Genomic DNA, 25,007 nt, shown 5'->3' with positions numbered 1-25,007 from the left:
GGCGTGTTGGAGAATGGGGCCAAATTTTTTGATCTCTGTGAAGCAAAGTGGCCAAGCTGTCTGTTAATAATTAGCAGGTTATGGGCAATACAGTCATAACCTGATTCAGAGACCCGAAGGCTCCCAGGTGCCAAAATATATCGATTGACTTGTATATTACATGACCGCGTATCTTCCTTCCGTAGCCATTCCGGGGGGGCGCCTGCAGCGGATCGTCGTGATTGAAAGGCAAAGTAGACATATACAAGACCCCAGAAATCTCGGAAATCTAGGTGGCCGCGAAAAGCTTGCATGAATAACTGGTGTCGGCAATCACGGGTCACTAAAAATTGACCCTCAACTGTATCTAACTACTGGCTAGAGACTGCAGGTGCGCTGCCTTGTGCACCACGTCCGCGACCTCGTTGTCCACTGCCACCACGACCACGACCGCGTCCGCGTCCGCGACCCCGGTCCAGTCCCTGCGGGGGAGGCACAGAGGACATGTTCTTTGGGCGGAAATTGGGATTGTTCTGAACAATTCCCTCACTAGGATCACTGTTGTCAACAGAAGCGTAGCCTCCTCGGAACCCGCCACGGGCACCCCGGTTGCCGTGCCCGCGGGGGCCTCGTGGGGTGCCATTTCCGGGATGGGGACGATGGGGGAGGGCCATCGGCTGGCCGTTGTTCATGGCGACATGTCCACCCCGATGGGCGCTCTGACCCGAAACCGCACCCCTGAAAGAACCTCGCAATGGCGGAGGGGCAGGTGCATTTCTCAGCTGGCCTTGCCCGTTCGGACCCAGAGGAGCGCCATAACCACCAACAGTAAGCGGCATTGGCTGCTGGTTTGGATGTTGGCTACTTGCTGCTCGAGAAGTAGCGATCAGTTGACGATAGGAAAGATTGAGGACAGACGACGCGAGCACAGTCTGTCCGCGGAACGGAGAGCAGCGACCCCCGAGGGTGGTACCACTCATGAAAGACACGTCGAAGAGGACATCAAGCAACAGTGCGCGAGAAGTTCTCGTAAGACCGACGACTGTACCGCGAGTGGCGATGGGGACCTTGCCCGAGTCTTGACAGTAGACCACACGGTCACCGAGCTTAAACGTCTGATTGCCCAGTCGATGTTCGACATCAGCGGGGCGAAGAAGCGCCCCACGGGGTACACCCCGAACTTTTTTGGCCTGTATCTCGGAAACGCTCAGCTTATCGGCATCTTGCTCAATCAGCGAGACGATGTCGGAATCGAGTTGCTCGGCATCAAGAGGCACCCTTTCGAAGTTTTTGCTTTCCAAGGACTTCAGCCACTCGCGGATATCCTTCATCTTTGCAAAAGCAATATCTTCCGGATAGAAGTCCGTTGGCGCATATCGATCCTTTTGAGGATTTCGCTGAATGCCAGCAATGAATTCTGGGAAATTGATCATGTACTGCTGCAGCAATTCTACTGCTTTCTGACTGAACTCCCATCCGCTCTGTCCACGGCGAGAATATCCGAGGACCTTTTGCTTACGAGCCTCGAACTTCAAGTTCAATCCCAAATTGACCCTGGTCCCGCCGATGTCAACAGTAAATGAGGACGTAATCTTGGCTAGTACCAGAGGATTGAGATTGAGACTGCGAGCGATGGCATAGGAAGGCATGTACGGGGAATGATGTTCAGACTCACGAACACGAGCTTTACCAAAGTCAGGTTCTCGATCCTTAAAGGCTGCGATAAACCCGTTAAGCTTGCCGTTCGAGTGCCCTGTGATATGAACTGGGCGTCCGTAATTGAATTCACCGAGGAAGAATGCCCGTGAGCCTTCAGGGAACTCTTCTTCGATGGGAACAGCTTCCTTCTCGATGAAGCGTTCGTCTGGGTTGATAACATCGTCAACGACGGTTTGAAGTGAGAAGTCAGTCTCTTGACCAGGTATGTCGGCGAAGTCCTTGACCACAGCACCGTCATCCGTCTTGACCATGCCCTTCAGAGGTTGAATATGGACCATCGATTCCACAGTCCCGATGATCATTCCGAGACGTTTGCTATAGTGACCCTCGATCCTGTCCGCTTTCTTCTTGAATTGCTCGATCTGCTGAGGCGTGTGAGGAATCTGCACAACGTGCTGCTCACCAGGCGGAAGGATGTAGTCAAACAGCTCATCTGAGACGCGAACGACAAGCGCTTCTTGAAGATACGGGTAGCCTACATGGACACGTTTCCCAAGTTTTTGTTTGGCCAATTCAATGCTTGACCGACTGCCGGGGTCGATGAGTGTGATGACTTGACTTTCGTTGCGGCTTTCTTGCTGGAAGACAGTAACGCCGTGGAAGCCCAACTGTCCGACATGGGGTAGGGTCTTGATGCTGGGAAATCCGGCCAAAGCGGCTTCACCAAGATGGACGCCTTCCATCAGGCCGTTGTAGGGTTCCAGCCCGTCCATTGTGGGGAGGTCGAAGATGTTCTCCACGCAGTGACAGTTCGGAAGGTCGGGGAAGACGCCAGGCATGGAGGACGGATACACGAAGTTGACCTCGGGGGAGTATGTGAATTTGAGACTGACTCCAAAGCTGTTGCGAGCCTTCTCTTGTGGACTGAGCAGTTGCTCTTTGGTTTTCAGGGCTTTCAGAAGACGCGTCTCATCAATGAAAGGAATCTTGACAACTGCCTCCCACTCCATCTTCTTCCCGTTCATATCCAGATCAAAGTCCCGGGGATAGAAGTCAATGATAGGCGAGTCGGGAGATGTCATCAGATCCCAATAGGCAGTGGGTACAATTTTCTTACTGCGGTCTGGTAAGACACCCATAAGCTGCTCGTAAGGTCGGAAAGGCTGACCCAGCTTGAAATCCATGTCGGCACCCAGTCCCTTTTTCACATCTGCGAGGGGAATTCAGCAAGAGCACGCAAACCAGTCCGTGAAAGGGGATTCATACCTGAGATCATGGGTGCATAATGATATCTGAAAAACCACGGCCATGAGGCGATACCGCGATAGTAATAGAAAAGCACCCATTGAAGGCCTTGGACGTAGTTTTCGGTCAAATTTTTCATCTCCTCCTCGTTATCGAGTCCCCAGCCAAACTTCGAACGATAGTACGCATCTTTCCATTCTTGGAATTTTGCATCGTACTTCTGCTCGGCGGCTTGCTGCGCTTCCTCGACAGTCATATCCTGAACTTTGGCACGTTCGTACTTGCGGATGATACGTTGCACGGCCATGGACGCCTCTTCATCTTCGTCATCGTCTTCATCATCCTCGTCGTCACCATTCACATGTACTTGTGGAAGCTGGAGGCGCATGAAGCGATCACCATGCTCGTTGTCAACGGTTGACCACTGAAGTCGCAGTTCGTCTGCGAGTGTCTCAAGGAAAGCGCGATCACGGGCTGGCAACGTGGACGGGAAATCGAGCGGCTTGGGCTCTGTTGCCTTTCCCGGTCTATTCAAAACGTACTTCTTCACCGTTTTGAGGAGATCTCGCTGACTTGTGGTGATGGTTGACTCTTTGGGCTTCGGCTTCACCTCGAAAGATCCCAAACCTGCATTTTGCCTAGCCTTGATCCATTGTGCATCTGAGTTTTCGGCCTGAAAGAAACGATGCTCAACCTCGCTCAGAGCTTCGACCAAGACTCCAAGACGTTCCACGTTGATCACACCTTCCTCATTGATGTATCCACCCATCCTCCGCAGAACATCCTTGTAGATCTTAAACATGAGCGCCAGCGCACCTTCATTAATATGCAAATTGGGCAGATTGGGCAAAAAATCGTTGCCGACAAAGAATGCCATCAGGATGAAGTCGTCGATCACACGCTCCATGTCAAATTTGAAATTGAGTGCGCCTTCTTCTTCCAACTCCTGAAACTCTAGCTCCAGGTACTCACGGACCATGCTGAGGTGCAAGAGGTAGAAATTCTGATGCTCGAGTTCCTTGGGCTTCTTAGAAACTTGACGACCAAAGGTCACCTCCTCACGAAGAAGACAGAAGTGAGGGTCGTGACTGAGAAGACCCAACATGATCAAGTCAGCATCGAGACCATAGAGACAGTGGCGAACATTTGGATGATAGCCAGGCTGCGCTTTGGCGCGCCGGATATACTCCATGATCTTGTGTTCTCCCTCACCCGGTACTTCATGACCTGAAAGAACAATCTCAACGCCTTGCCAATCGGAATCCTCCGAGATTTTCTTGTTGATAAAGTACTTCAGTTGTTGCGTCAACTTCTCCATGAACTCGGTGCCCGGTGTAATACAGTTGCTGTCAAAGGCGTCCTCCTTGGGCATTTCCAAGCCTTGTTGAATGGCCTTATCTTTTGCCACCTCGGCATCCAGCGCGGTTCGGAAGCGACGTGCGCGCTGTTGGTTCATTTTTGCTCGCGGCGCGACTCCGTCGACGGCCATGAAGAAAAGTTGCTTTGGTTTGATCTTGCCAAACAAGTGCTCAATGTAGTTGAAAATGGCAATAAACATCTGCTCCTCGGTCATACGAAACGTTGGCGAGTCACTGTCCTTGTGCGTGCAGTTGTGAATGATGCCGTTCATATCAAGGTATAAGCTATCGAACTCGGGGATTCGGCTCTCGGCGATGAGCATCGAAATGGCAGGATACCGCTCGCTCAGCCAGCGGAAGAACTTTGGGACACCCATGATGATTAGAGGTGCAGATGGTAATTCTTTGAAAGGGAAGGGATCGCTTTCAAAAAAGGGGGACCAGCGAGGCTCTAGCTGGTGAGTGCAAGTTGCGGGCGACTCTCAAAAGATGCGAATGCGACCAAATAAAGCAACCGCGATTTGGACTCGACGTTTCTGTGCGAGACGAATGTGGAAATGGAAAGTCTCAGAAGATCAGGAGCTTTCGAACAGCTTGTGTTGAATGAAACACCCCGCAGGGGAAAGGAAGGGGAAAAGGGAAGACGTCGACGGTCGTCACAGCTGTCAAGGTGGGAAAGCTGGCCAAGATTCTCCCGGCAGATCTTAGTCTCACTTGCTGCTCACGGAGTCATCGCGGGCCCCGCCAGCCCGATTTGGCTAAGCGGCGGTGCAGCTCCACGGCATTCTTTGGCCTGAGGCAGCAAGAAGTGATTAACGCGGTCTGAGCTTGCCGTCTTGCCGCATATCGCGTTCGTGTCAAAAGAATTGTGCCACTTTTTGCGAAGCAACCTCCACTTTCGACACTTGGTTCCAGTCCTTTCTGGCTCAATTGAACACTTTCTTCTGTCGCAAGTAATTTGAGATCACTCCAGAAACCCTCGCACATGACCATGGACGCGTACGAGGATGACCATAGTATGTTTGCTAGAATGTATGCGACGCGATTGGTAATTTCACGATTCATCTAATCGAAGCTGCAGTGGAGGAACATGAGAGGGAACAAGAGCATACACAAGAAAAAATTATCAATGAAGGTATCAACCTCTTTTCTTTTCACTTTCCTTCAGGGTCACCAAACGCCAACATTAAGACATCATGGACACGGCTAATCTCGATGAGTTCCACTCAGAGTACAAGACATGGAAGAAGAATGCGCCCTTCCTCTATGACATGATACTTAGTACGGCCCTTGAGTGGCCGACTCTTACTACTCAGTGGTTGCCGGACGTTCAAGCGTCAGTCACTCTCGAGTAGCTTTCCGCTAGGGCATGTGAAGCTAATGTATTGCTTCCAGCGTCCCTGACAAGCCTTATTCGACCCATCGACTGCTCATCGGTACTCACACCGCTGGAGATGCACAGAATTATCTTCAGATCGCTCACGTGCAACTCCCTCATGCCAACGCCCCCAACCCTGACGACTACGATGAGGAGAAAGGCGAAATTGGAGGCTACGGCAGTGGCTCCAAGAAAACACCCATGGAAATCAAGTTCAACATTGTTCAGAAGATCGACCATCAAGGTGAGGTCAACAAAGCCCGCTATCAACCACAGAACCCCAACATCATTGCAACTATGTGCACGGATGGTCGAGTGATGATCTGGGATCGCTCAAAGCACCCTAGCATGCCGACGGGGACGGTGAACCCTCAGATGGAGCTCCTTGGTCATGAGGCAGAGGGCTTCGGCCTGAGCTGGAACCCTCACCAGGCCGGTCATCTTGCGACAGGCAGCGAAGACAAGACCGTCAGGCTTTGGTAAGTTCTTTCAACCTTCAACCGTACTCGATTCACTTCCATCTACTCAAAACGCTCACGCTGCTGTAGGGACATTACTACCTACACCAAGGGCAACAAAGCTGTGAAGCCATCACGTACCTACACCCATCACTCGTCTATCGTGAACGACGTCCAACATCACCCGCTCCACTCGTCCCTGATTGGAACTGTTTCGGACGACATTACCCTCCAGATCATCGATGTGCGCAATGCTGACAGCACTCGAGCTGTGGCCTCGGTCGGCGGTGAGCATCGTGATGCCATCAACTCGATCGCCTTCAACCCCGCTTCTGAGACGATTCTCGCGACTGGCTCAGCTGATAAGACCATTGGTATTTGGGATCTCCGAAACCTCAAGGCTAAGCTGCATTCTCTCGAGGGGCACACAGACTCGGTGCAATCCATCTCATGGCACCCTTTCGAAGAGTCCGTGCTGGCTAGCTCCAGCTATGACCGAAAGATTATGTTCTGGGATCTCAGTCGAGCGGGTGAAGAGCAAACTCCGGAAGACGCTCAGGATGGACCTCCTGAACTGTAAGTTTGATGACTTGTGGATCTGAAACCATCAATGTTATCCCTTCAATGAAGTATTCTTGACTAATCATCTTCCTCTAGTCTGTTTATGCACGGTGGACACACGAATCGCATTTCAGACTTTAGCTGGAATCTCAACAACCCTTGGGTTCTTTGCTCCGCAGCCGAAGACAACCTGCTGCAGGTGTGGAAGGTCGCAGATGCCATTGTGGGCAAGGATCTTGACGACGTTCCTATGGAGGAAGTGGAAGCTTGATGAAGGTCACGCGGCTTATGTTTTTGCCTTATAAATCCCGTTCATGGCGAATGGTGTCTGCCTTGGCTCGGAGATGCTAATCGATGGTGCGAATTCAATATTCAACCCCAAGCAAGTCTAGCAAGTTCCTTTCAAGCTCGTTGATTGACACCTCAAATTTCCTGGAAGAACTAATATACGATCCTGCTCAATTCAGACCTAGCATTCAGTCAAGAGTTGTAGTCAATTCCACCTGGCGGTTTCTCTCTAGGTTCCTATTAGCCATGCATGTCCACTCATTAGTTCAGCCCTCATGCGCGTACCTTTAGTTGCAGATTTGACATGATATTCGTCCAATAACAGGCCGTCTAGATGCTCTGTCTTTGAATGACAGTCGAGCGCTGATTGGCCTGGTCAAAATATGTACCTCGGCAGTGCATGAATGATATCAAGCGGGGCGCGCGCCATTAAAGAGGTAAGTTTCCCAAAGCCTGTCCTTAATTTTGAGATCTGTATTACATATGTTAATAATGTTACTATCAAAGTCGGGTCCCACAGCGTCGTCTGCAGTCTATGAGCCAATCCACTGACACGTGATATTGATCACATTCTGAGTCTGTGTTTCTATTCTTCATGAGAACGTCGGCTCCGCCCATCGTACATAATATTCTGGGTCACTCCGGAGCTAGAGCGATCCTCCGCGGGCAACGAGATGGCGCCACCGGAGACTGAGCGCCAATTGGGGAAGCGGTGTCTTGCAAGTGAGGGGAAACTGATTAGCGTCTCGTGATTTTGGTTTGGCTTTACGGCAAAAAAAAAAGAGTCATCAGTCATCACACTTCTGGGCCAAATTCTTCTCCCAAGCCGCTATACTGTCCTGACCTATCTGATTTGGAACTTGTTCCAGATTCCTTGTTACGATCGATCATCACTCAGTTACTGCTTCATTCTCATGGGTGCTGGTTCTCCTCCGGGTCCGGCCAAGCCGTCGGCCATCCCACCCCACATGCTCAATGGCAGTTCGCCCCTCCAATCGTCCACAGCGTCGGGTTCCGGAACTCGCACTCGCGATAGTCGTGAACGTGAAAGTTTGAACTCTTCAATCAAGTCATCCTTTGCTCCTCGTGTCCCGGCCGAATTCGAAGCCATTGAGACAGTATCTCGCCCGGATGTACAAAATACATCTTCTGCGGCCACGGAAGCAGCCGACTCCGAATCCACTTTGACTCTCCGGTGTGTCTCGCTGATGGCATGACCTGTACAGATGATTTCTCACCATAGAGCAACAACTGACACATTGAGCAGTGGTCGAATGCCATTGAATGAGCCTCCTCGTGATCCTCGCGATGAGGGTGGTCCTTTGACACCTCCGGCGACCTCAAGCCGCCCGGCAAGCCCTTACACCCTGAACCCGCCCATCGACTTTGATGGACTCAGTTGGCCTTGTAAGCAAAACACTTGATGAACTCACATTCACCTGTTGGTTACTCACATCTTTCTTCTTCCCACCGTGCAGGCCCTGGTACACGCCAGCGGTTGGAATCCACCCCCGAGGAAAACCAAGAGCGCATCAACAAGCTTGCAGGAGCTGTGCGAACAATCCTTGAATGTGTTGGTGAAGATCCCGAGCGTGAGGGCCTCCGTGAGACTCCCGAGCGATATGCCAAGGCCATGTTATACTTCACAAAGGGTTACGAGGAGAATGTTCGTGACCTAGTCAATGGCGCGGTCTTTCACGAGGACCATGACGAGCTAGTCATTGTCAAGGATATTGATGTCTTCTCTCTCTGCGAGCATCACATGGTTCCATTCACTGGCAAGGTGGGAGAGAAGCCCTTTCTAGCTTATGATGTTCTGCAGTAGCGTATTGACCGTTTGATACAGATGCACATCGGATACATCCCGGACCGTCGGGTCCTTGGCCTTTCGAAGCTTGCACGTCTGGCAGAAATGTTCTCCCGCAGATTACAAGTTCAGGAACGTTTGACCAAGCAGGTCGCTCTGGCTATTTCCGAAGTTCTGAAGCCCCGCGGAGTTGGAGTGGTCATGGAGTCATCTCATCTCTGCATGGTCATGCGTGGTGTCCAAAAGACAGGCAGCACAACAACTACCAGCTGCATGCTAGGATGCATGCGTTCCAGTGCCAAGACCCGAGAGGAATTTCTCACGCTCTTGAACCGCCGATAGAGCTTTGACTCATGATCAAGATTTCACCGAACATCAAAGTTCTCCTGCATTTTCTTTGATGTTGTAAAAATAAATAATGAGTACGGAGTTTGGTGACCTTTCAACAAGTCCCTATTTTTTTTTGGTTGATTTCCATGATGGCCCCGGGTGGTCATCACTCTCGCGCTGGTCTTGACTGTGATCTTCAATCGCGGATGGGATCATTCTTGGTGTTAATTTTTTTCGCGACGAGCTTTTCGAAAATACCATAAACTGGGCCCTTGCTGTGATCTTACCGAGAGCTGGCTCTGTATGCGTTTGAATCAGCATTGTCGATTCGCCACGCTTGAACCCTTGTCTCAACGACTACAGGAATGTGATGGATGGTAAGTACATTCAATATCATTTCATGAGGGTGACGCTCAATATATATCTATTGCATCTTGAATATATCACAATTTGAATTAAAGACTGCTAGCATGCCTACGGCCTTGCCTTCACGCAGGCAGATATAGATCTGAGACAACTTTTACATCTATATCCGAACCACCGTATCCGTATCAATAAAACACTCTGTAATGGTCCAGAATATAAAGGTCACGAATGGCTTCAGACACAACGCGTCAACCCGAGGTTGAATCATGCTTCTATGTTGGCTTCAAAGCGTGTCATGATAGCGATTGAGATATAGTCGGGTGGTCTACTCAGTGACCACGCACATAGGCAATATTCAAGCTGTGATTGTGTACCTAGGTCCAGCGTAGAGATGGCCCCGTACTCTGGCCTAACCTCATTGAAGGAAGTCGATCCATCTCGGTTCCTGGTGCCTGGCCGCAGGGTCCTGTTAGAGCGCCGAGAAGAACGGTTCACGCGGGCCTGGCCATACGGCACTTGCATTCAATGTTGGCCGTACCTGAAAAGGTGAGCAAACATTATTATTCAACACCTAACCGGGAAATTGGCGCCTAAGGTGCTTGCCAACAGTACAAGGGTGCCTACGTGCATCGTGGACAATGGGAAAGTGGTAAGAATAACAAACATTGGCAGAGCGGCATAAAAGGGTGCTGCTGTCCACACACCTTTTCTCTTCAACCTGCACCATTATTTCTCGCTTCACCTTCGTTTCTGATCGTGGCAAATTGCTCCCAGCACTTGGAACTTGACCGCACAGCTTCTTTGATAGCATCGTCCAAGTGAGTGAGTCTTCGGCTTCATCCATCTAGACTGCCATTTGCAAGATTCCGTTCGATGGAGAATATCCTCTGGCTTTGCGTTTGGTCCGTCGTGATGGATCGTTGTGGTTCAGTATGATTTGATACTGACTCATTTTCGCATCAGAACCACTTTCGCAGAGACAGACTCAGACTGGAACGCTTCAGTTCAATATTGCAACGATGGACAACACAAATCTCGGTGCGATCTTTGCGGAAGACCAGAACATCCAAGACGAGCAGGGCGCTGATCAGCAACCTCAAGTCGAAGGAAACGAGGAGCCTCAGCCAACTGGCATGAACGCGCAGGCCGATGAGACGATCGACTGGGATGCACTAGACTGGGGCATCTTCGACAATCTCCCACTGCAGGCCCATGTCAACAACCCGATCGGTTTCCCCGAGAGAATGCTGGTCACAATACCTCCTGGGGCCAGTGTTCAAAGACGGGTGCATGTGAGCCCGCAAATTACCCGTGAAGGATACCTGATCCAGATGCAGCTCTACGCTGGCATCCTCCCTACCGACCTCCAGCATTCTCAGGTACGCCAAGTGCCACCAGTAGTGCCACGCACGCCCATTCAAGTCGGCCAGCGGACCCGTGAAGGACAGGTCAATCAAATTTCGCAAGCGCGATACACTGGCCTGCTGCCTCCGATGGCACTGCGCTCAGATCTTGCTGGGTCCGTTGAGACCGAGGCGTATGTGCAGATGCTGTCCTTGGAGGAGGAGCCGCTTCTGTTGATGGTAAGTTCACTTTCACATTTCCCTGGGACAAGCATTGTGTACTGGCTTGCAATGATAGAAGCAAGAGGTTAACCAAAGAGAATCTGCAGGCACAAGGACCACTTGCCGGAACATTGGTGTCTGAGGCTCAAATTGGACACCATCATCTGTCCTCTGTCGGCAATGTTCCTACGTCAGATCCTCGTCGAAACCCGCAGGGTGGGCAGCAGTAAGGGAGGATGGCCCGTCAAGAGGGCGTTGTCGCGTTTGTACTCGTCTCCTACCGAAAGTGGACAGTCTGAGCCACCAAGAGCTGGGGTTATCAGCGGAACAATCATGCTGAATGTATTACTCTTGCCAATTTTTAAGTTTCATCGTATCATACCCAGTATATTATTGATTGAGTGGGTATGTAGTTACTCAGTCGGACATAACGTTGTGCAAATGGCTTGAGTTGTCGACCATTACTTCAGGTTGGTATTGGTGGTTATTCATCCTGCGCTGCAAAGACAAAGTGGGGCTGATCCGATCCCCACTTGGTCATGTGACATTTTGCTCACATGATAAGACACTTGTCCGAAGGCATCTGAACCCGCAACGGCTCACGTCCTACTTCCCGACAATTGATGCAGTTCATGGACAGAGTTGTTCACAACAAATGAGAAATCATTTGCGTATTGGGACCTGCCGATTAGGAACTATTGTTTCACACTCGACTTTCCCTCCATGCAGCCCACGTGAATCGTAAGGAGCCCAACATCTGGACTTCCAGGTGAGCTTATCTTGTCCGAATGTTGGCTTGGCCAAGCCTGCACCGGACCATCTGCAAGAAAAGAGCCCAGTTCGCTTGGAAAAGAGAGCAGTTCCCCCGTACAGCCAAAAACTTGCCTCTGGATAGGGCGTCGCTACTCGACGGGTTGCCTCGACTTGGCGTTCGATATGTGTTCTAGTTCCCCCCGTACCGACCATCCAAGATTTTCCCTCGCAGGACTACGCGCCTGCTGAGTCTGTTGAATTCCTTCAAAAGGCACTATATGGTCACTTGCAAATTATACATCGGTGCACTGAGTCCAAACATCTCAGGCTCATCATTCGTGAATCATCGTCCAACCAAGGCCTCATACGGCTTGGTTCATTGAGTCGAACGACGTCCGAACCTGCCATGGGCTTTATTGCTACCCACTAGCTGTGAGCTTTCACTCAGCATATACCTGCACGGGCGGTACTTATCACCCACCGCATGAGTTGATGACGCGTTGCCCGACTATGGCTCATTAGGTAGGATATCGACCCTTTGATACATCCGAGCGACACCCACTCATGAGAGAGATTCTGTGAACATCGGGCTACCTGCGACAAAAGGGAATTTGATGACAACCGGTGTCTGTCGATCGAAGGCCGCTTGAATTTCTGCGCAAATTGGTGCTTGGTTCTTGAACATCTTGCATTTTGCAAAACGTAGATAGAAGCAGCAGCACTATGGGGGAGATACCTCCTCCGCTGCCTTCCTCCGCGCAAATATCTTCTTTGGGTCTCTACATCCAGACCCTGCCGGCTGAAACTGGTTGCAACCACGCGAGCCAAACTTGAATCGACAGCAGCTGCAACAAGAGCATGGTGCGATATGTCAAGTCAAAGGTCAACATCGGAACGCATGGAAGGTCCATTCTCGGTGTCTTCCTAAACGTGTTTGACGTGGACTTTACGACCACATCGGCCGCGTCTTAACTGCCTTCTCACGAAACCTCCATGCCCAGCAGCTAATGATCTCACCTAAGGCTTATGTGTCTTCACTGACTACATTCCGCTTGCTGCTCTGAACGAGGCGTATAGCCTTCCGAAGTCAACTGTTCACCGCCCCCATCAGAGATCTCACGGAGCCTTGCTCTTGCAACAACTCCGGCACAGACCTTAGATTCACAGAAACGAGTAGTCTGCTAAATGCGATGCGCAGTAAAGCCGTGCATAGCGAGCAGTAAACTAGAACAAAAAGGTGTGTTAAAGACACCTCCTCTTGAACTGACTTCCAACTCACGGCCTCACAGCGCACCGGATTAATAGTTGACCCGGCCTCTCCCCCAGACCCGAAAGACCTTCCGTCGCCGCGTGTGCACTCGTACCCACCGAGAGGATTCATTGACTTACCTCCCACGCCTGTTGGTCCTTTGTCAGCATCACCCAGGTAGCTGCTGCCTGCTCCTATCTCTACACCCGCCTTCTCCTGTTCGCGGCATCGCCAGATGCTGTTAGTAAATACCTAATGGCTGGGACCCATCGGAGTCCGATCCTGAGAGACTCCAGGAGCGGCGACTTGGGCCGTGAAAGCCGGGATACAGAGCTACGAAGAGGCCGGGGCTCAAATCGTGATCGTGGTAGGGGTCGCTATTATGATCGAGGTGGGCGATCTTCGCAGTCATCTAAGCAACATTACGACAACTACAACCGCTCACCACCGCGTGGACCTCGCCTTGGCTCTGACGCATTACACGCCTCGAAAGAGTTTCCCTCCAACCGAAGCACTCGCCCCTCTCCTGGACCAGCTTCAACGATCCGGGATGATCGAAAATTAGGTGTCCGTCGATCATCAATTTCCAGGGACTGGGGAGACACATGGGATTCGAATCCTACGGGGAGTTCTCGGACTTCCCTTCGTGAACATTCGCCATCTGCTCCGCTGGCAAAGCGCAAGAGAACGCGCAGTCCATCTCCTCATAGTCAGCGACCACCGCCACGGCCACGTCCGTTCCAAAATGGAAATAGACGCGACCGTAGCCCTCCATCGGGACCGCGTGGCCGCCTCCCTGGACGTGGCGGAATTCGCGGTCGAGACCGTTGGGGTAAGGATCACCGTCGATCGGATAACCTGCGATCTGCTCGTTCACGATCACCTGCGCGAAGCGGCAATCACGGCAACTTCAGAGTTTCGCCTGACCATCGTCCTAGATCTCCTGTGGATGAGCAGGGTGAGAAGGGCTCTCGGCCTCGACCTCGACCTCGCTCACTGTCACGACACTCTGCGCGTTCAGCAGGATCAAAAGAATCCACTTCTTCAACATTTCCGCAGGATGATAGCAGCGTTCACAAGAGTCGTGCGTATCAGACTGGCCGCTCTGGTCACGATCGTCCTCACTCGCCTGGTCACAGCCTACAAGCCTTCAATGGCAACGACGTGACCAAGCCAAATGTTGGTCGTGGCGAATCACAAAATGGCCCCTTTGAGCAACGACAATCCTCATCAAGGCCTCCTCGTGGGTATACACGGTCGCCTTCACCGGGCCGGAAATCCTCGAGTTGGTCTCGGTACGGAACCCCTCCTCCTCGGTCACCTAACAAACGGATTGGTGCAGACGACGATGGATGGGGAAACTCCAAATCTGGAACAGGGTGAGTTTTTTGTCTTCTTTGGATATATCCTTTTCACTCACGCTTCAAAGTTGTGAGCACAAACTGACCACCTTGCTATAACTGATCCTAAAGAACCTCATCTGCCATTCCTCAAGCAGTCAGAGCTCAATCTTCGGAGCATCATGAACGAACTCGTCATTCCTCGCCTGGCGGGTCTGCTACCATGCATATACCCCCTCGACACCCGTCTCGCAAAATGGGTGGTCGTGGCAGTCAACCGGGTCCGCGTGACGCACCGAATGCCCACCTTAACAGTGCTCACTGGACCGCTACCGATTCTGGCAATCGGAACGGGAAAACAAGCCCATGTGGAGATCAATCAGGCTCAAATTTCCCTCCAGATCGCCCATACTCCGCCAACATGCCAGAATCTCCACGTCGACCTAACAGGGACGATTGGGCGGCATCTGATGATAGAGTTCCTGAGCTTGGAAATGGCGGCCGAGATCGTCCCGCAGAGAGTGAGACCTCAAGTCAGACGATGCCAGCGCCGAACCGTGACCAGGAACCATCCACGCCCGCCAACAAAGGCGGCAAATTCAGCTTCACGTTGAAGCCCAAAGTAACGCCAACGACTGGTCCTAAACCCGTCCCTGACCTCGCACAGCGGATGCAAGTACGAGGGCCACCGCCTCGTGCTCCGGCAGCCGAACCTCCCACACCTCGCAATCGATTGACCAATGGACCCATGCCCACATACAAGCCCGAGCCACGCTTTGATCGGAGAGACCGTGGCCGTGACCGTGGCCGTGACAAAGGACGTGAGCCTAGAGACCGCCGCGACTTTTGGGATCAACGAGAGCCAAGAGATACACATGGTGATTTTCGTGATCGTTGGGAAGATCGACGGGCTGAAAATCGTCGAGACCGTCGTAAAAATGACCGTCGGTCCGATTTCCGTGATGATCGTCGAGCCAAAGCGATGTCTGAGCCGCAGCGGGAAGCCGAGCTCAAGCCTAGAAGGATACTAACTCGATTCAAACCACGCCCAACCATTTCCGATGAATTCGCCCAGGCTGATTCTGTTTATTACCGGAAACCTGGCAATGAGTCCGTGATTGGCGCTGGCACCTACGGCAAGGTCTTTAAGGGTATTCATGTCTACACTCAACGAAAAGTCGCGTTGAAAAAAATTCGCATGGAGGGTGAAAAGGATGGTTTCCCCGTGACCGCCGTGCGCGAAATTAAGCTTCTTCAACATCTGCGCAATGATAATGTGGTCAGTCTTCTCGAGGTCATGGTCGAAAGAAATGAATGCTTCATGGTCTTTGAGTACCTCTCTCATGATCTCACTGGTCTTATCAACCACCCTACCTTCTGCCTCACCCTCCCACACAAGAAGAACCTCGCCAAACAGATGTTCGAAGGCTTACGCTACCTCCACCACCGAGGAGTCCTTCATCGAGATATAAAGGCTGCCAACATTCTCATCAGCAACACGGGTCTGTTGAAGTACGCAGATTTTGGCCTTGCTCGATTCTTCTCGAAAAGTCGGCAAGTTGATTACACCAACCGTGTGATCACGATTTGGTATCGTCCTCCAGAGCTCCTTCTCGGCGAAACCCGATATGGTCCCAGTGTGGACGTATGGAGCGCGGCCTGTGTGTGTATGGAAATGTTCACCAAGAAGGCCGTCTTCCCCGGCGAGGGCAGTGAGCTCAGCCAACTCGATAAAATATACCAATGTTTGGGTACTCCGACTCGAGCTGAATGGCCGGACCTCGTTGAAATGCCATGGTTCCAGCTCATGCGGCCCACTGAGCGGAAGAAGCGGGTTTTTGAGGATCTATATCGCGAGACGCTGACTCCGGCCGCGCTGGAAATGGTCACGTCTGTGTTCCAATACGATCCCAGCAAGCGGCCAACCGCGGACGAAGTTCTCCAGCACCCATTCTTCACCTGCGAGTCACCGTCCCCACAGCAAGCCATTGAGTAAGTTCCTGCCTTGCTCGTCGCCGACTATCCCCTTGACCTTCCAACTAACCACTTGTCACAGGCTCGAGCATGTTGAAGGGGACTGGCATGAGTTTGAGTCCAAGGCCATGCGCAAGGAGGCCCGACGCATGGAGCAACAGAGTCAGCGGGAGCGTGATAAGCGCAAGGCGGAGGCGTCGGTGTCAACAGGCGATCGAGATGCCAAACGGCCTCGTGCAGCGGGCGATGACGCGACCTGGTGAATTCAATGCACATGGAGGAAATTTCAAGGGTGGCTGTGATGCTACGTTGTACTTTGTAGTACGCCCACTGAATACAATCTAATACCCTGCCTCTTATGGTCTCGAGTCTATCTTCGACCCCTCATGCCTCGTCCGTCTTCTTTGCCAATAGACTATTTGGAAACACATCGGTGAATAATCCTCCGTCCATATTAAGCTGCGTTATACGAACTGATGGCCCGGGATGGTGAGTGGTCTTGCGCTGAAGGCCCGGAACAACATCGCCAGCCGTTCTAAAGTCTAGGAACCGCTGCTGTCTGAGCAGACGCCTCTCTGCCGATGTGAGATGCTACTGCCAGGATATTGGGGTTAGCACGATCACTTCTCTATTGCAACTGCCATGCACCAATATACGCATGTCCATAGCGGTCAGACTTTGCCAATTAACCTCACGCTCAACCAGCCTACGTAGATTGGTGGCGGTTGAGGCCTCGGATTACCAGAGAGCTCAAATAGACTTTCTTCATGAAAGGGACAAGAATTTGCAGAATGTATTTTCATTAAGGCAACTCCATAGGAAGCAGCAGGGCACGTAGACCTTGACTGTTCCGGGCAAAAACAACACATGACGTACCCTGGCAAGTCATCGCCAACCAGTCCGAACGACCAATTGGCGAAACGATCCGAGGATGGAGACTAGAATCAAGGATTGCAGCTGGGGGAAATGGGAATGTCTCGTCTGTCAGGTCATCAACGCATCCTGGGAAGCTCAGATGAGCCCTCGTGATGATGGTTTTAGAAGCGACATTTCATTCTCGACACACACGGCGGAAACGCCAGGGCAGTGGGAAAGAACAAAGAACCCTGGCGGTGATTTGAGTAGGTGGTCTTTGATTATTTAAAAAAGAAGAATCGATGGGACGGGCCACGCAGGTAAAATATAAAATGGGCGTCGGGCGGAAAAACAGACGGTGCGGGCGGGTCCCCACCGCCCGCAGTCATTGGCGGACGCGCAAAAATGGCCCAGAAATGCCCAAACGGTGGATGGCAGCTCTTTTTGGCCGCCGAGAAAACCACAGCGACAGAAAGCCACCCCCCAAAAGACGAAACTGTCCGAGAGACTGAAGCACTGCCTTTCAATCCTCAATCAATCTTGCAACTTGCCCACTCTCATTCACCTTTTGATCAAACCCCAAACCTACCACCTTGCCGTCTCCGTCTCCGACCCCTTCTGCTCCTCCCACTTACCCTCTCATTCCACACTTTGCTTGCACCCGAAATTCTCTTGATCTCCCCGCATCCTTCATCCTCTACCCTGTCCTCCGACCGCTTGATCTCGGCCGCCTTTGCATTATTCAATTTTCTGATCCTCGACCCTCGATCCCGCCCTTGTTCAACGACATCACTCGGCTGCCATACCCCCGCCACTTCATCCGCACCCTCCGCCTCTTAACCACCTCACGCCTTTTTTGTGACGTTTGATCTGGAAAGGAACAGACAATTATCATTTTGTACTGCTAGTGTCTAACCGAATTGTTTTTTTTTGGACCGAGATTGTGAACCCAGGTCCCACGTCTTCTTGGGCTCTCGACTTCGCTCCCGCATGACCGCGTGCGTCTCGGGCACCTTCACTCGCTAATATGGATAACGCCAATCTGTGGACTCGTCGGGCCAAGTAAGTGTCAGGGATTGAGCACGGGCAACCCTGCGTGAGCCCGAAGGAACGAGTTCTGTGCGTGTGTCTAATTTGTTTTAGCTCCTCCAAATTGTCACTCTCGATGTCCGGTACAGACGGCAAGGACGGTGCTCGCGTTGACCTGCCCCGCCCCTCCAAGCGTTTCGGTCCTGATAGCTCGCATGGCCGTTCAAATCCGTTCAATGCCATCTCCCCTCTTTCAGCCGGTGTCTCGTCCCCGTCCACCAACGCCTCATCGGCCTTTGCGCTGGGCACCGGGGCTTTCGCCTCGTTCGGCGCGCCGAAGACACCCGGCGGCTCGGCCGATCTGAAGACGCCCGGGGAAAAGCGCGACGTTTCCACAGACCAGAACGACTCGACACGGGCCAAGGCGCACGCCAACGGTCACCCCGGGGCGGGGGAACATCCGCTAAAGTCGACCTGGATCGTCTGGTACCGTCCACCAACCCCCAAATACTCCGACTACGAGAAGTCGACGGTGCCATTGGCCGCGATAGCTTCCGTGGAGAGCTTCTGGGCGGTCTATTCGCACCTGAAGCGGCCGTCGCTCCTCCCGACCGTGTCGGATTATCACATCTTCAAGAAGGGCATCCGCCCTGTCTGGGAGGACGAGGCCAACAAAAGGGGTGGCAAGTGGATTGTCCGGCTGAAGAAAGGGGTCGCTGACCGATACTGGGAGGATCTCCTCTTGGCTATGGTCGGTGACCAATTTGCCGAGGCGGGCGATGAGGTATGCGGTGCTGTTCTGAGTGTGCGAGGTGGTGAAGATGTCTTGAGTGTATGGACCAAGAACGACGGTGGGCGTAATATCAAGATTCGGTACGGTGACTCCATCTTCTAGAGATCTGCGGGATACTGCGCAACAACAAGTGTAGACTAACATACTCTATCACAATAGGGAAACCATTAAACGCATGCTCGCATTCCCTGCCGACACCAACATTGTCTGGAAGAGCCATGACGACAGCATTGCCCAGCGCTCCGCAATTGACCAGGCGCGCCAGGAGAAGACCCAAACCACGGTCCCTACCCCAGCTGGCCATCCTGGAGCGGAGCGGCGCCGCGCCGATCACGATGACTCGGACAAGGGCAAGGGAAGCCCCGCTCTGTGAGGTCAGCCTCTTATCATCTCGGCCTCGAGCCCTGTACAGTAAAGTTCACTGAAAGAAAACACAAAAGGGATATCATGCACAATCTTACTACTCATTGGGACGCGTTTGGGTCGGGAGGGACGGCGGGGCATTGAGGCGAACTCAGCGGTTTTGATTTGATTCTTTTATTGTCATGTCTGCACTGCCCTATTTTCTGTGCTATGAAGTTCTTTCCTTCCTCTGAGTTTTATTTTCACGTCATCTTCCTGCCTTCTTCCTTCTCTTCCACCTTGTCTCCTCGTCAACCTCTTGTCGCCTCTTGCCTACACCTTTGTCACGATTTGACCGACAGCGACGTGGGTCTTGTTTGCATATCTTGCTTCTTGTGGGCGGCTCTCTGATCGATCATTCTATCGATCATTTCGACCGATAGATGCCTTGACAGCCATGAATGAAACCTCTGAACTCATAATGCACCTATATTTGGTACCGTGAAAGAGATGAAGTACTCTCCTCCAAGATTTATCAACTCACCCACTGCAACTACCGCGGCTCATGGCCACCCAACACCACCTAGTCACGTAGCGGCGTTTGCCTGAATTATCAGGTGTATATACATGCTTACCGCCTCCTGTGAGATGATGGCATAAAATTAACGGAGCGACCGATATTCAGTTACGTACATGCGGTTAGTCAGAAAGAGAGACCTCTCGACCAAGACGCGAGACTGTGGAGTGTCTAAGTTGTTTCAAGGCTTATTTACACATGGCAAATTATTTATCGTCCCAATCCTGGTGTTGGTTCTAGCCAAGTCTAATCACTCTTGCCGCCTCGTTCCCGAAGTGACGATCGTCCACGACCGCCGCTAGAAGGCCGCCGCAAACTAATTTCGAAGCGTACCAACAATCTTTCTCCGCACGGCGACCTTCTTCACCTCCACCATATACTCAGCTTATGCCTTGCGCACTTGCTCTAATACATGCCAGATGCTACCGACTAGAGTACTCCAGGCTATTGCGAACATCACAGGAACCAATCGTTCTTTCCTCCGACACTACCTATAATCACCGAGCTCCACGTTCACTGTTCTGCTGGTACGTGCAAGGATCCTTTCTTCGATGGCAACTTTTATTGGTATCAGAAACCGCCCAATGGGTACATAATATTTCGAAAGTTGCGAAATTTCGACATGGCAGCTCTGGAGTCCTACATTGAGCCCCGCGTGGCTCTTTATTGTTCGAACAACAATGATACTTTTTTTCTTTTCTGCGCGTCGCCAGTTTGCGCTTCTTAAATCGTGCTGTCACTCTCATACTCAGTTTCTAATTTTCATCCAGACCATTCAAAGTTATGTGCAAGACCTTTGCTTCGAATACATTCTGGATCCTCTCTCTAGCGGGTGAATACCGCTCCCATCTACAACCTTTGACCTAGGTTCAAGCGCTTGGTAAACCTGCCGATATTGACCTGCTTTACACCACCACTGGGGAGACTTGCTTTCACTCAAGACAAGCACTTGTCAATGTTGAGCCAGGACAAGGAAGACGAGGCCCGACTGTTGGGAGCTGTCCGTCGGTACGTCATCCACTCTCCAGGAGACGTGCGTGATTGTTGAGGGTGGAACCATTGACAAATGCTTCGACTGCTGCCTCTAGGCCCTCGGGAGCATTGGAGATCAAACCAGGCGCAGGAAGAGCGAGATTGAATAGGCCAAAGCCTGGAGTAGGTATTGATAATTGCGTCTTTTGTAGCGATCATGAAGCTGATATCCAATGCTCAAGGCTTCCGGCGCATTTCGACCAGCTGACCGCATCTCCAAGAATGCTCGCCAAAGTGGGCCGGTCCGTGCCTCGCAAAACTCAAGAAGCTCCGAGACGTACCTCGATCGCACTCACCAACAAGCGGAGGAGCTGCATGACTTTCGTGGGTCTAACCGACCGAGTAAGCGTCAGCGCCAGGATGATTCTGGACACATTACTTCCCCTCGGAGAGGACGAATGAGCTCACTTGTCGAACCTTCGATTCCCGTCACTCACTCATCGCGGACCTCTCCAGTCTCGACCTTTTCCCATCCAGGTGTTAGGAATAGTCGCCAGGCGCCTGTGGTCTCCGAATTTCGAGGTGTAGAAGCTACAATTGGCCGCAATAGCCATCCTTATTCGAGGGGCCGGTTTTCATCCGTTGCCAGTTTCACAGACGAATCATTCACTTTGGGGGCCGCTGCCCAGCGACGATCGTCGGTCTCTGCCGCCGACTTGAGCGAGCGAAATTCAGTGTTCAAATACCTCAAAGGTTCCAAGTCAAAACGAGCTCCAGTTGGGACGATTGAAATCAAGGATTTGGATGCAGTCCACCAGGATGAGCCTCTACAGCATTCCCCCCATCGAGGAAACCACAGCAGGCATTGGACCCCGATGACAGTCCTGACGAACTGCAAGGCGAGGCGACAACGCATCCGCCTCCTAAAAAGCCTGATTATAAACATCTTCTCAAGAATCGCTTGCAGGAGCTCGAACACGCACCTCTTTCCCCTTCGCGGAAAAGATCACCGTCTGACATTGAGCCCACTCAGTTTATCCCGCAGCTCACAAAGAAGAACAAGAAGACGCCACGAGACAATGCTGCAGTCCAGAAATCCACGGTCTCACTCCAATACATCAGATTTGGCCGAATATCCAAGCTCGTTGAGGATGACCGAGAAATTTCAGTCGATGTTTACGTCGATCGATTAGTGCTTGGGGCACCTGTGACCGATAACAATCGGGAAGAGGTTCTTTTTCGTCATGTGAGAGCACTAATTTATGCCGAGAGAAGCCTTAAGGTGCGCCTCCAGTTGAGGGACTATCAAAACGCTCCTGGTAGTCTCATTGACATGCAATTCACCACACTGAGGGACAGAGACTCTGTCCGGCATCTGATAGTGCAAACGCAAGATCGCAACACCAAATGCGTTGAAAAACAGCCGTAAGTGATGAATAGTTCATGGATGGCGCCAAGTTCATAGAAATAACCATGTGACAGGGAGTGGCTGGAAAACGCTTTTTCAATATACGATCAAGACATGCGCCATCGCTCCAATCACAGCAAATCTCTCGTGGCAAATCAATCTCGACTTCAGACGCTGCCTTCTCCCGCCAGTGCTACTGGTAAGATCACAGGCAAGAAGCTATCCTCAATGTTGGAGGGCTCCGCCAGCGAATCAGATGGAGAGCTACCGCCGACAGATCTGGCTCAGGAGCGACATGATATGAAGAAGCCAGAAAAGGTGACAGATAGTCCTTTGAAGAAGGCACAAACACCGCTCAAATCGGATTTGGGAGTGGAGATTCCAGTCAAGAAATCCTTCACTGGCAAAGAAACGGTGCCTCAGACCCAACGAGAAACGAGAACCTCGACGCGTCGGACCAGGGCGCTGACGGCAAATGATCCTCACGCAAACTCTGAGAAGTCAGAGTCTACGTTACAATCAGACACGTTCAGGAAGAACTGGAAGAAGTCACTCGTCTATCCCAAAGTCGGCAAGAAAAAGGAAGAGGTGAACGTTGAAGACCGTGATCGGTTGCGCGAGAATCAGTTGCTGAATGACAACTTGATCGCATTTTACATCCGCTTCCTACAAGACCATCTGGAACGTACACGCCCGGACGTTGCCAAAAGAGTCTACTTTTTTAATTCCTACTTTTTCGCGACTTTGACGAACAAGGGGGCCCGCGAGATCAATTATGATGCTGTTGAGAAATGGACACGGAATGTGGATCTTTTCAGCTACGATTACATCATAGTACCTATCAATCAGAGTGCGCATTGGTACCTCGCAATAATCTGCAACCTGCGTTGTCTGGCGCAGGACCTAATTGGGGCCCCAGAGCCCAGCCCATCACATCCAAAGGAGGCCGTTTCGTCTGGTCAGCCGGCACAAGGCGCTAGGGAGACCCCCGAGTTCCCTGGCCCAGTGGCCGAAAAGGCCTCACTGGGCCCTGAGGAAATTGAGGCAATAAAGTCTCGGAAAGTGGACTCGAAACCCTCGCCCTCGGAAAATGCAGTGCATTCTCTCGAGTCTCTGGCCATTGGAGACCAGACGAAGGCCATCTCCGAGGGAGAGCTTTCGACAATTCTGCCTGCATCAGTCGATGAGGCGCTTGCATCTGCTCGAGAACAATCTACGACCAAGCAAACAAGCAAAGGACCCGCCAAAGCCAAGAAGAAACGTGGCGGAATCAAACTTGACCCTCGCCAGACGGCAATCATTACCTTCGATTCACTTGATGCGCCACGGTCCCCCACAGTCAAACTTCTACGCGAGTACATCTGTCGAGAGGCTGCCTCGAAGCGCAAGATGAAGATTCGAAATCCAACATTGGAGATCAAGGGTATGCGGGCGCAGAACATTCCTCTCCAGCCCAATTACTCCGATTGCGGGCTGTATCTGATGGCATATCTGGAGAACTTTGTTCGCGACCCCGATCGTTTCGTGGCCAGGATTCTTCAAAGGGAGATGACCGAGGAGGATGATTGGCCTCCGCTAGCTTCGGGTCTGCTACGACTACGCATGAGGGATTTCCTCGATCAATTGTATCAAGAACAGAATAGTGATGAAAGGGACTGTCTGTTGGCGGATCGACAGCCTATCTCTTTCCTCCTTGGCCCGCCCATTTCCGACAAGAGTGATGCAGAAGACATGCTACTCCCGGGTCGAACGGCAACGCCTGATGCAGACTCAGGCCATGAGAGCAAGGCACAAGAGAAGCTCGGGGGCGAACATCAACCCTCACAGAGAGAGCAAGAAGACGAAGATATAAGTCCGGATCTCCCAGTACTTGTACCCATGGCTGCAGTTTCGGTATCGAAACCGATCGAGACTGCCACATCCGGTGAAGCCGTCCACAAGAAACATCATGCTGCGCCTGATGCAGATGATATATTGGAGATTCCAGATAGCCAGGAGACTGCTGGTCCAGCGCCCCAAGGACCCCAGACGGAACGATTGCACAGACACAAGCTCAAACCCGAGCAAGTTGAGATGTCTAGAGATGAAACCAATTCGAAGAGGCTGTCCCCCATTACAGGGCTCGGGCGAGCTGGTAAAGCCCCTGGGGAACCGTCGGCTCATCTCCAGCGAGTTGAGGTTCAAGTGCAGCCTGAAATCCAGGTCCTCCGCACCCCTCCACGCGAGGAGAAGAAGCAAGTGCAGCATGGTCACCACACCTCCGTTCAAATAGATTAAAATCTTTCGAAGCTTTCACTGGACCCTGATTTGCCATGCTTTCCTCATGGGCGAGTTCTGTCGCACTATGTCTTGCGATGCATTGACCGCGTGTGGTAGACGGAGCTTCGAGAAGCATGGCTCAGTGAATGCCGAGCTGCTTTTGATTATCCATAGATCCCTCTATCTCTCTATATTCTACATTTCTAGATTTCCACCTCGTTGTTCTCGGCCCCGAAGTACACACAGCGGTCCTTGAGGTCGGTCACTCGTAATTCTCATTCTGTTTCACTTTGGATCAATTTCATCGAACGATGGTAGAAGATTGTAAGGTGCTGACGCTCGTCTATCGCTCTCTATGGGTCTACTAAGAACACACGAATCTCACCAAGACTAGGGCGTGTTCCAGCCATTTCGCACTTCTGCCCCTCTGCCGAAGCAAAAGCAAATCCCCCAACAGAGAAT

At 51.8% G+C, this 25,007-nt stretch overlaps 8 protein-coding genes across 8 annotated transcripts; 7 read left to right on the top strand and 1 right to left on the bottom strand.

Annotated features, from left to right (window-relative positions):
- Nucleotides 1–350: 350 nt before the first annotated feature.
- Nucleotides 351–4,618, bottom strand: N7539_000415 (chromatin-binding exonuclease XRN1; the record flags this gene model as incomplete). The annotated part of the gene is made up of 2 exons (XM_056930019.1): nucleotides 351–2,848; nucleotides 2,905–4,618. The coding sequence occupies 2 exons, from the start codon at nucleotides 4,616–4,618 to the stop codon at nucleotides 351–353; spliced, it is 4,212 nt and encodes a 1,403-aa protein (XP_056794312.1).
- Nucleotides 4,619–5,437: 819 nt separating this feature from the next.
- N7539_000414 (WD repeat RBAP46/RBAP48/MSI1 family protein) lies at nucleotides 5,438–6,909 on the top strand (the record flags this gene model as incomplete). Its single annotated transcript, XM_056930018.1, has 4 exons — nucleotides 5,438–5,577; nucleotides 5,637–6,098; nucleotides 6,168–6,653; nucleotides 6,735–6,909. 4 exons carry the CDS (start codon nucleotides 5,438–5,440, stop codon nucleotides 6,907–6,909), a joined length of 1,263 nt encoding a protein of 420 aa, XP_056794311.1.
- Nucleotides 6,910–7,840: 931 nt separating this feature from the next.
- On the top strand, nucleotides 7,841–9,075 carry N7539_000413 (GTP cyclohydrolase I; the record flags this gene model as incomplete). Its single annotated transcript, XM_056930017.1, has 4 exons — nucleotides 7,841–8,121; nucleotides 8,194–8,333; nucleotides 8,405–8,709; nucleotides 8,773–9,075. 4 exons carry the CDS (start codon nucleotides 7,841–7,843, stop codon nucleotides 9,073–9,075), a joined length of 1,029 nt encoding a protein of 342 aa, XP_056794310.1.
- A 1,373-nt stretch (nucleotides 9,076–10,448) lies between these two features.
- Nucleotides 10,449–11,084, top strand: N7539_000412 (uncharacterized protein; the record flags this gene model as incomplete). Its single annotated transcript, XM_056930016.1, has 1 exon — nucleotides 10,449–11,084. The coding sequence occupies one exon, from the start codon at nucleotides 10,449–10,451 to the stop codon at nucleotides 11,082–11,084; it is 636 nt and encodes a 211-aa protein (XP_056794309.1).
- A 2,167-nt stretch (nucleotides 11,085–13,251) lies between these two features.
- Nucleotides 13,252–14,379, top strand: N7539_000411 (kinase subunit of RNA polymerase II carboxy-terminal domain kinase I; the record flags this gene model as incomplete). Its single annotated transcript, XM_056930015.1, has 1 exon — nucleotides 13,252–14,379. The coding sequence occupies one exon, from the start codon at nucleotides 13,252–13,254 to the stop codon at nucleotides 14,377–14,379; it is 1,128 nt and encodes a 375-aa protein (XP_056794308.1).
- A 213-nt stretch (nucleotides 14,380–14,592) lies between these two features.
- On the top strand, nucleotides 14,593–16,332 carry N7539_000410 (putative protein kinase; the record flags this gene model as incomplete). Its single annotated transcript, XM_056930014.1, has 1 exon — nucleotides 14,593–16,332. The coding sequence occupies one exon, from the start codon at nucleotides 14,593–14,595 to the stop codon at nucleotides 16,330–16,332; it is 1,740 nt and encodes a 579-aa protein (XP_056794307.1).
- A 1,860-nt stretch (nucleotides 16,333–18,192) lies between these two features.
- Nucleotides 18,193–19,360, top strand: N7539_000409 (eukaryotic translation initiation factor 4E; the record flags this gene model as incomplete). The annotated part of the gene is made up of 3 exons (XM_056930013.1): nucleotides 18,193–18,227; nucleotides 18,309–19,067; nucleotides 19,147–19,360. 3 exons carry the CDS (start codon nucleotides 18,193–18,195, stop codon nucleotides 19,358–19,360), a joined length of 1,008 nt encoding a protein of 335 aa, XP_056794306.1.
- A 1,501-nt stretch (nucleotides 19,361–20,861) lies between these two features.
- Nucleotides 20,862–24,563, top strand: N7539_000408 (uncharacterized protein; the record flags this gene model as incomplete). The annotated part of the gene is made up of 5 exons (XM_056930012.1): nucleotides 20,862–20,914; nucleotides 20,995–21,061; nucleotides 21,121–21,687; nucleotides 21,741–22,303; nucleotides 22,361–24,563. 5 exons carry the CDS (start codon nucleotides 20,862–20,864, stop codon nucleotides 24,561–24,563), a joined length of 3,453 nt encoding a protein of 1,150 aa, XP_056794305.1.
- Nucleotides 24,564–25,007: the final 444 nt, after the last annotated feature.

This window comes from Penicillium diatomitis (genome assembly GCF_028827545.1).
Source record: "Penicillium diatomitis strain IBT 30728 chromosome Unknown utg000001l_segment0_segment0, whole genome shotgun sequence".
Taxonomy (NCBI): domain Eukaryota; kingdom Fungi; phylum Ascomycota; class Eurotiomycetes; order Eurotiales; family Aspergillaceae; genus Penicillium; species Penicillium diatomitis.
This window is presented reverse-complemented; position numbering and strand designations above follow the sequence as displayed.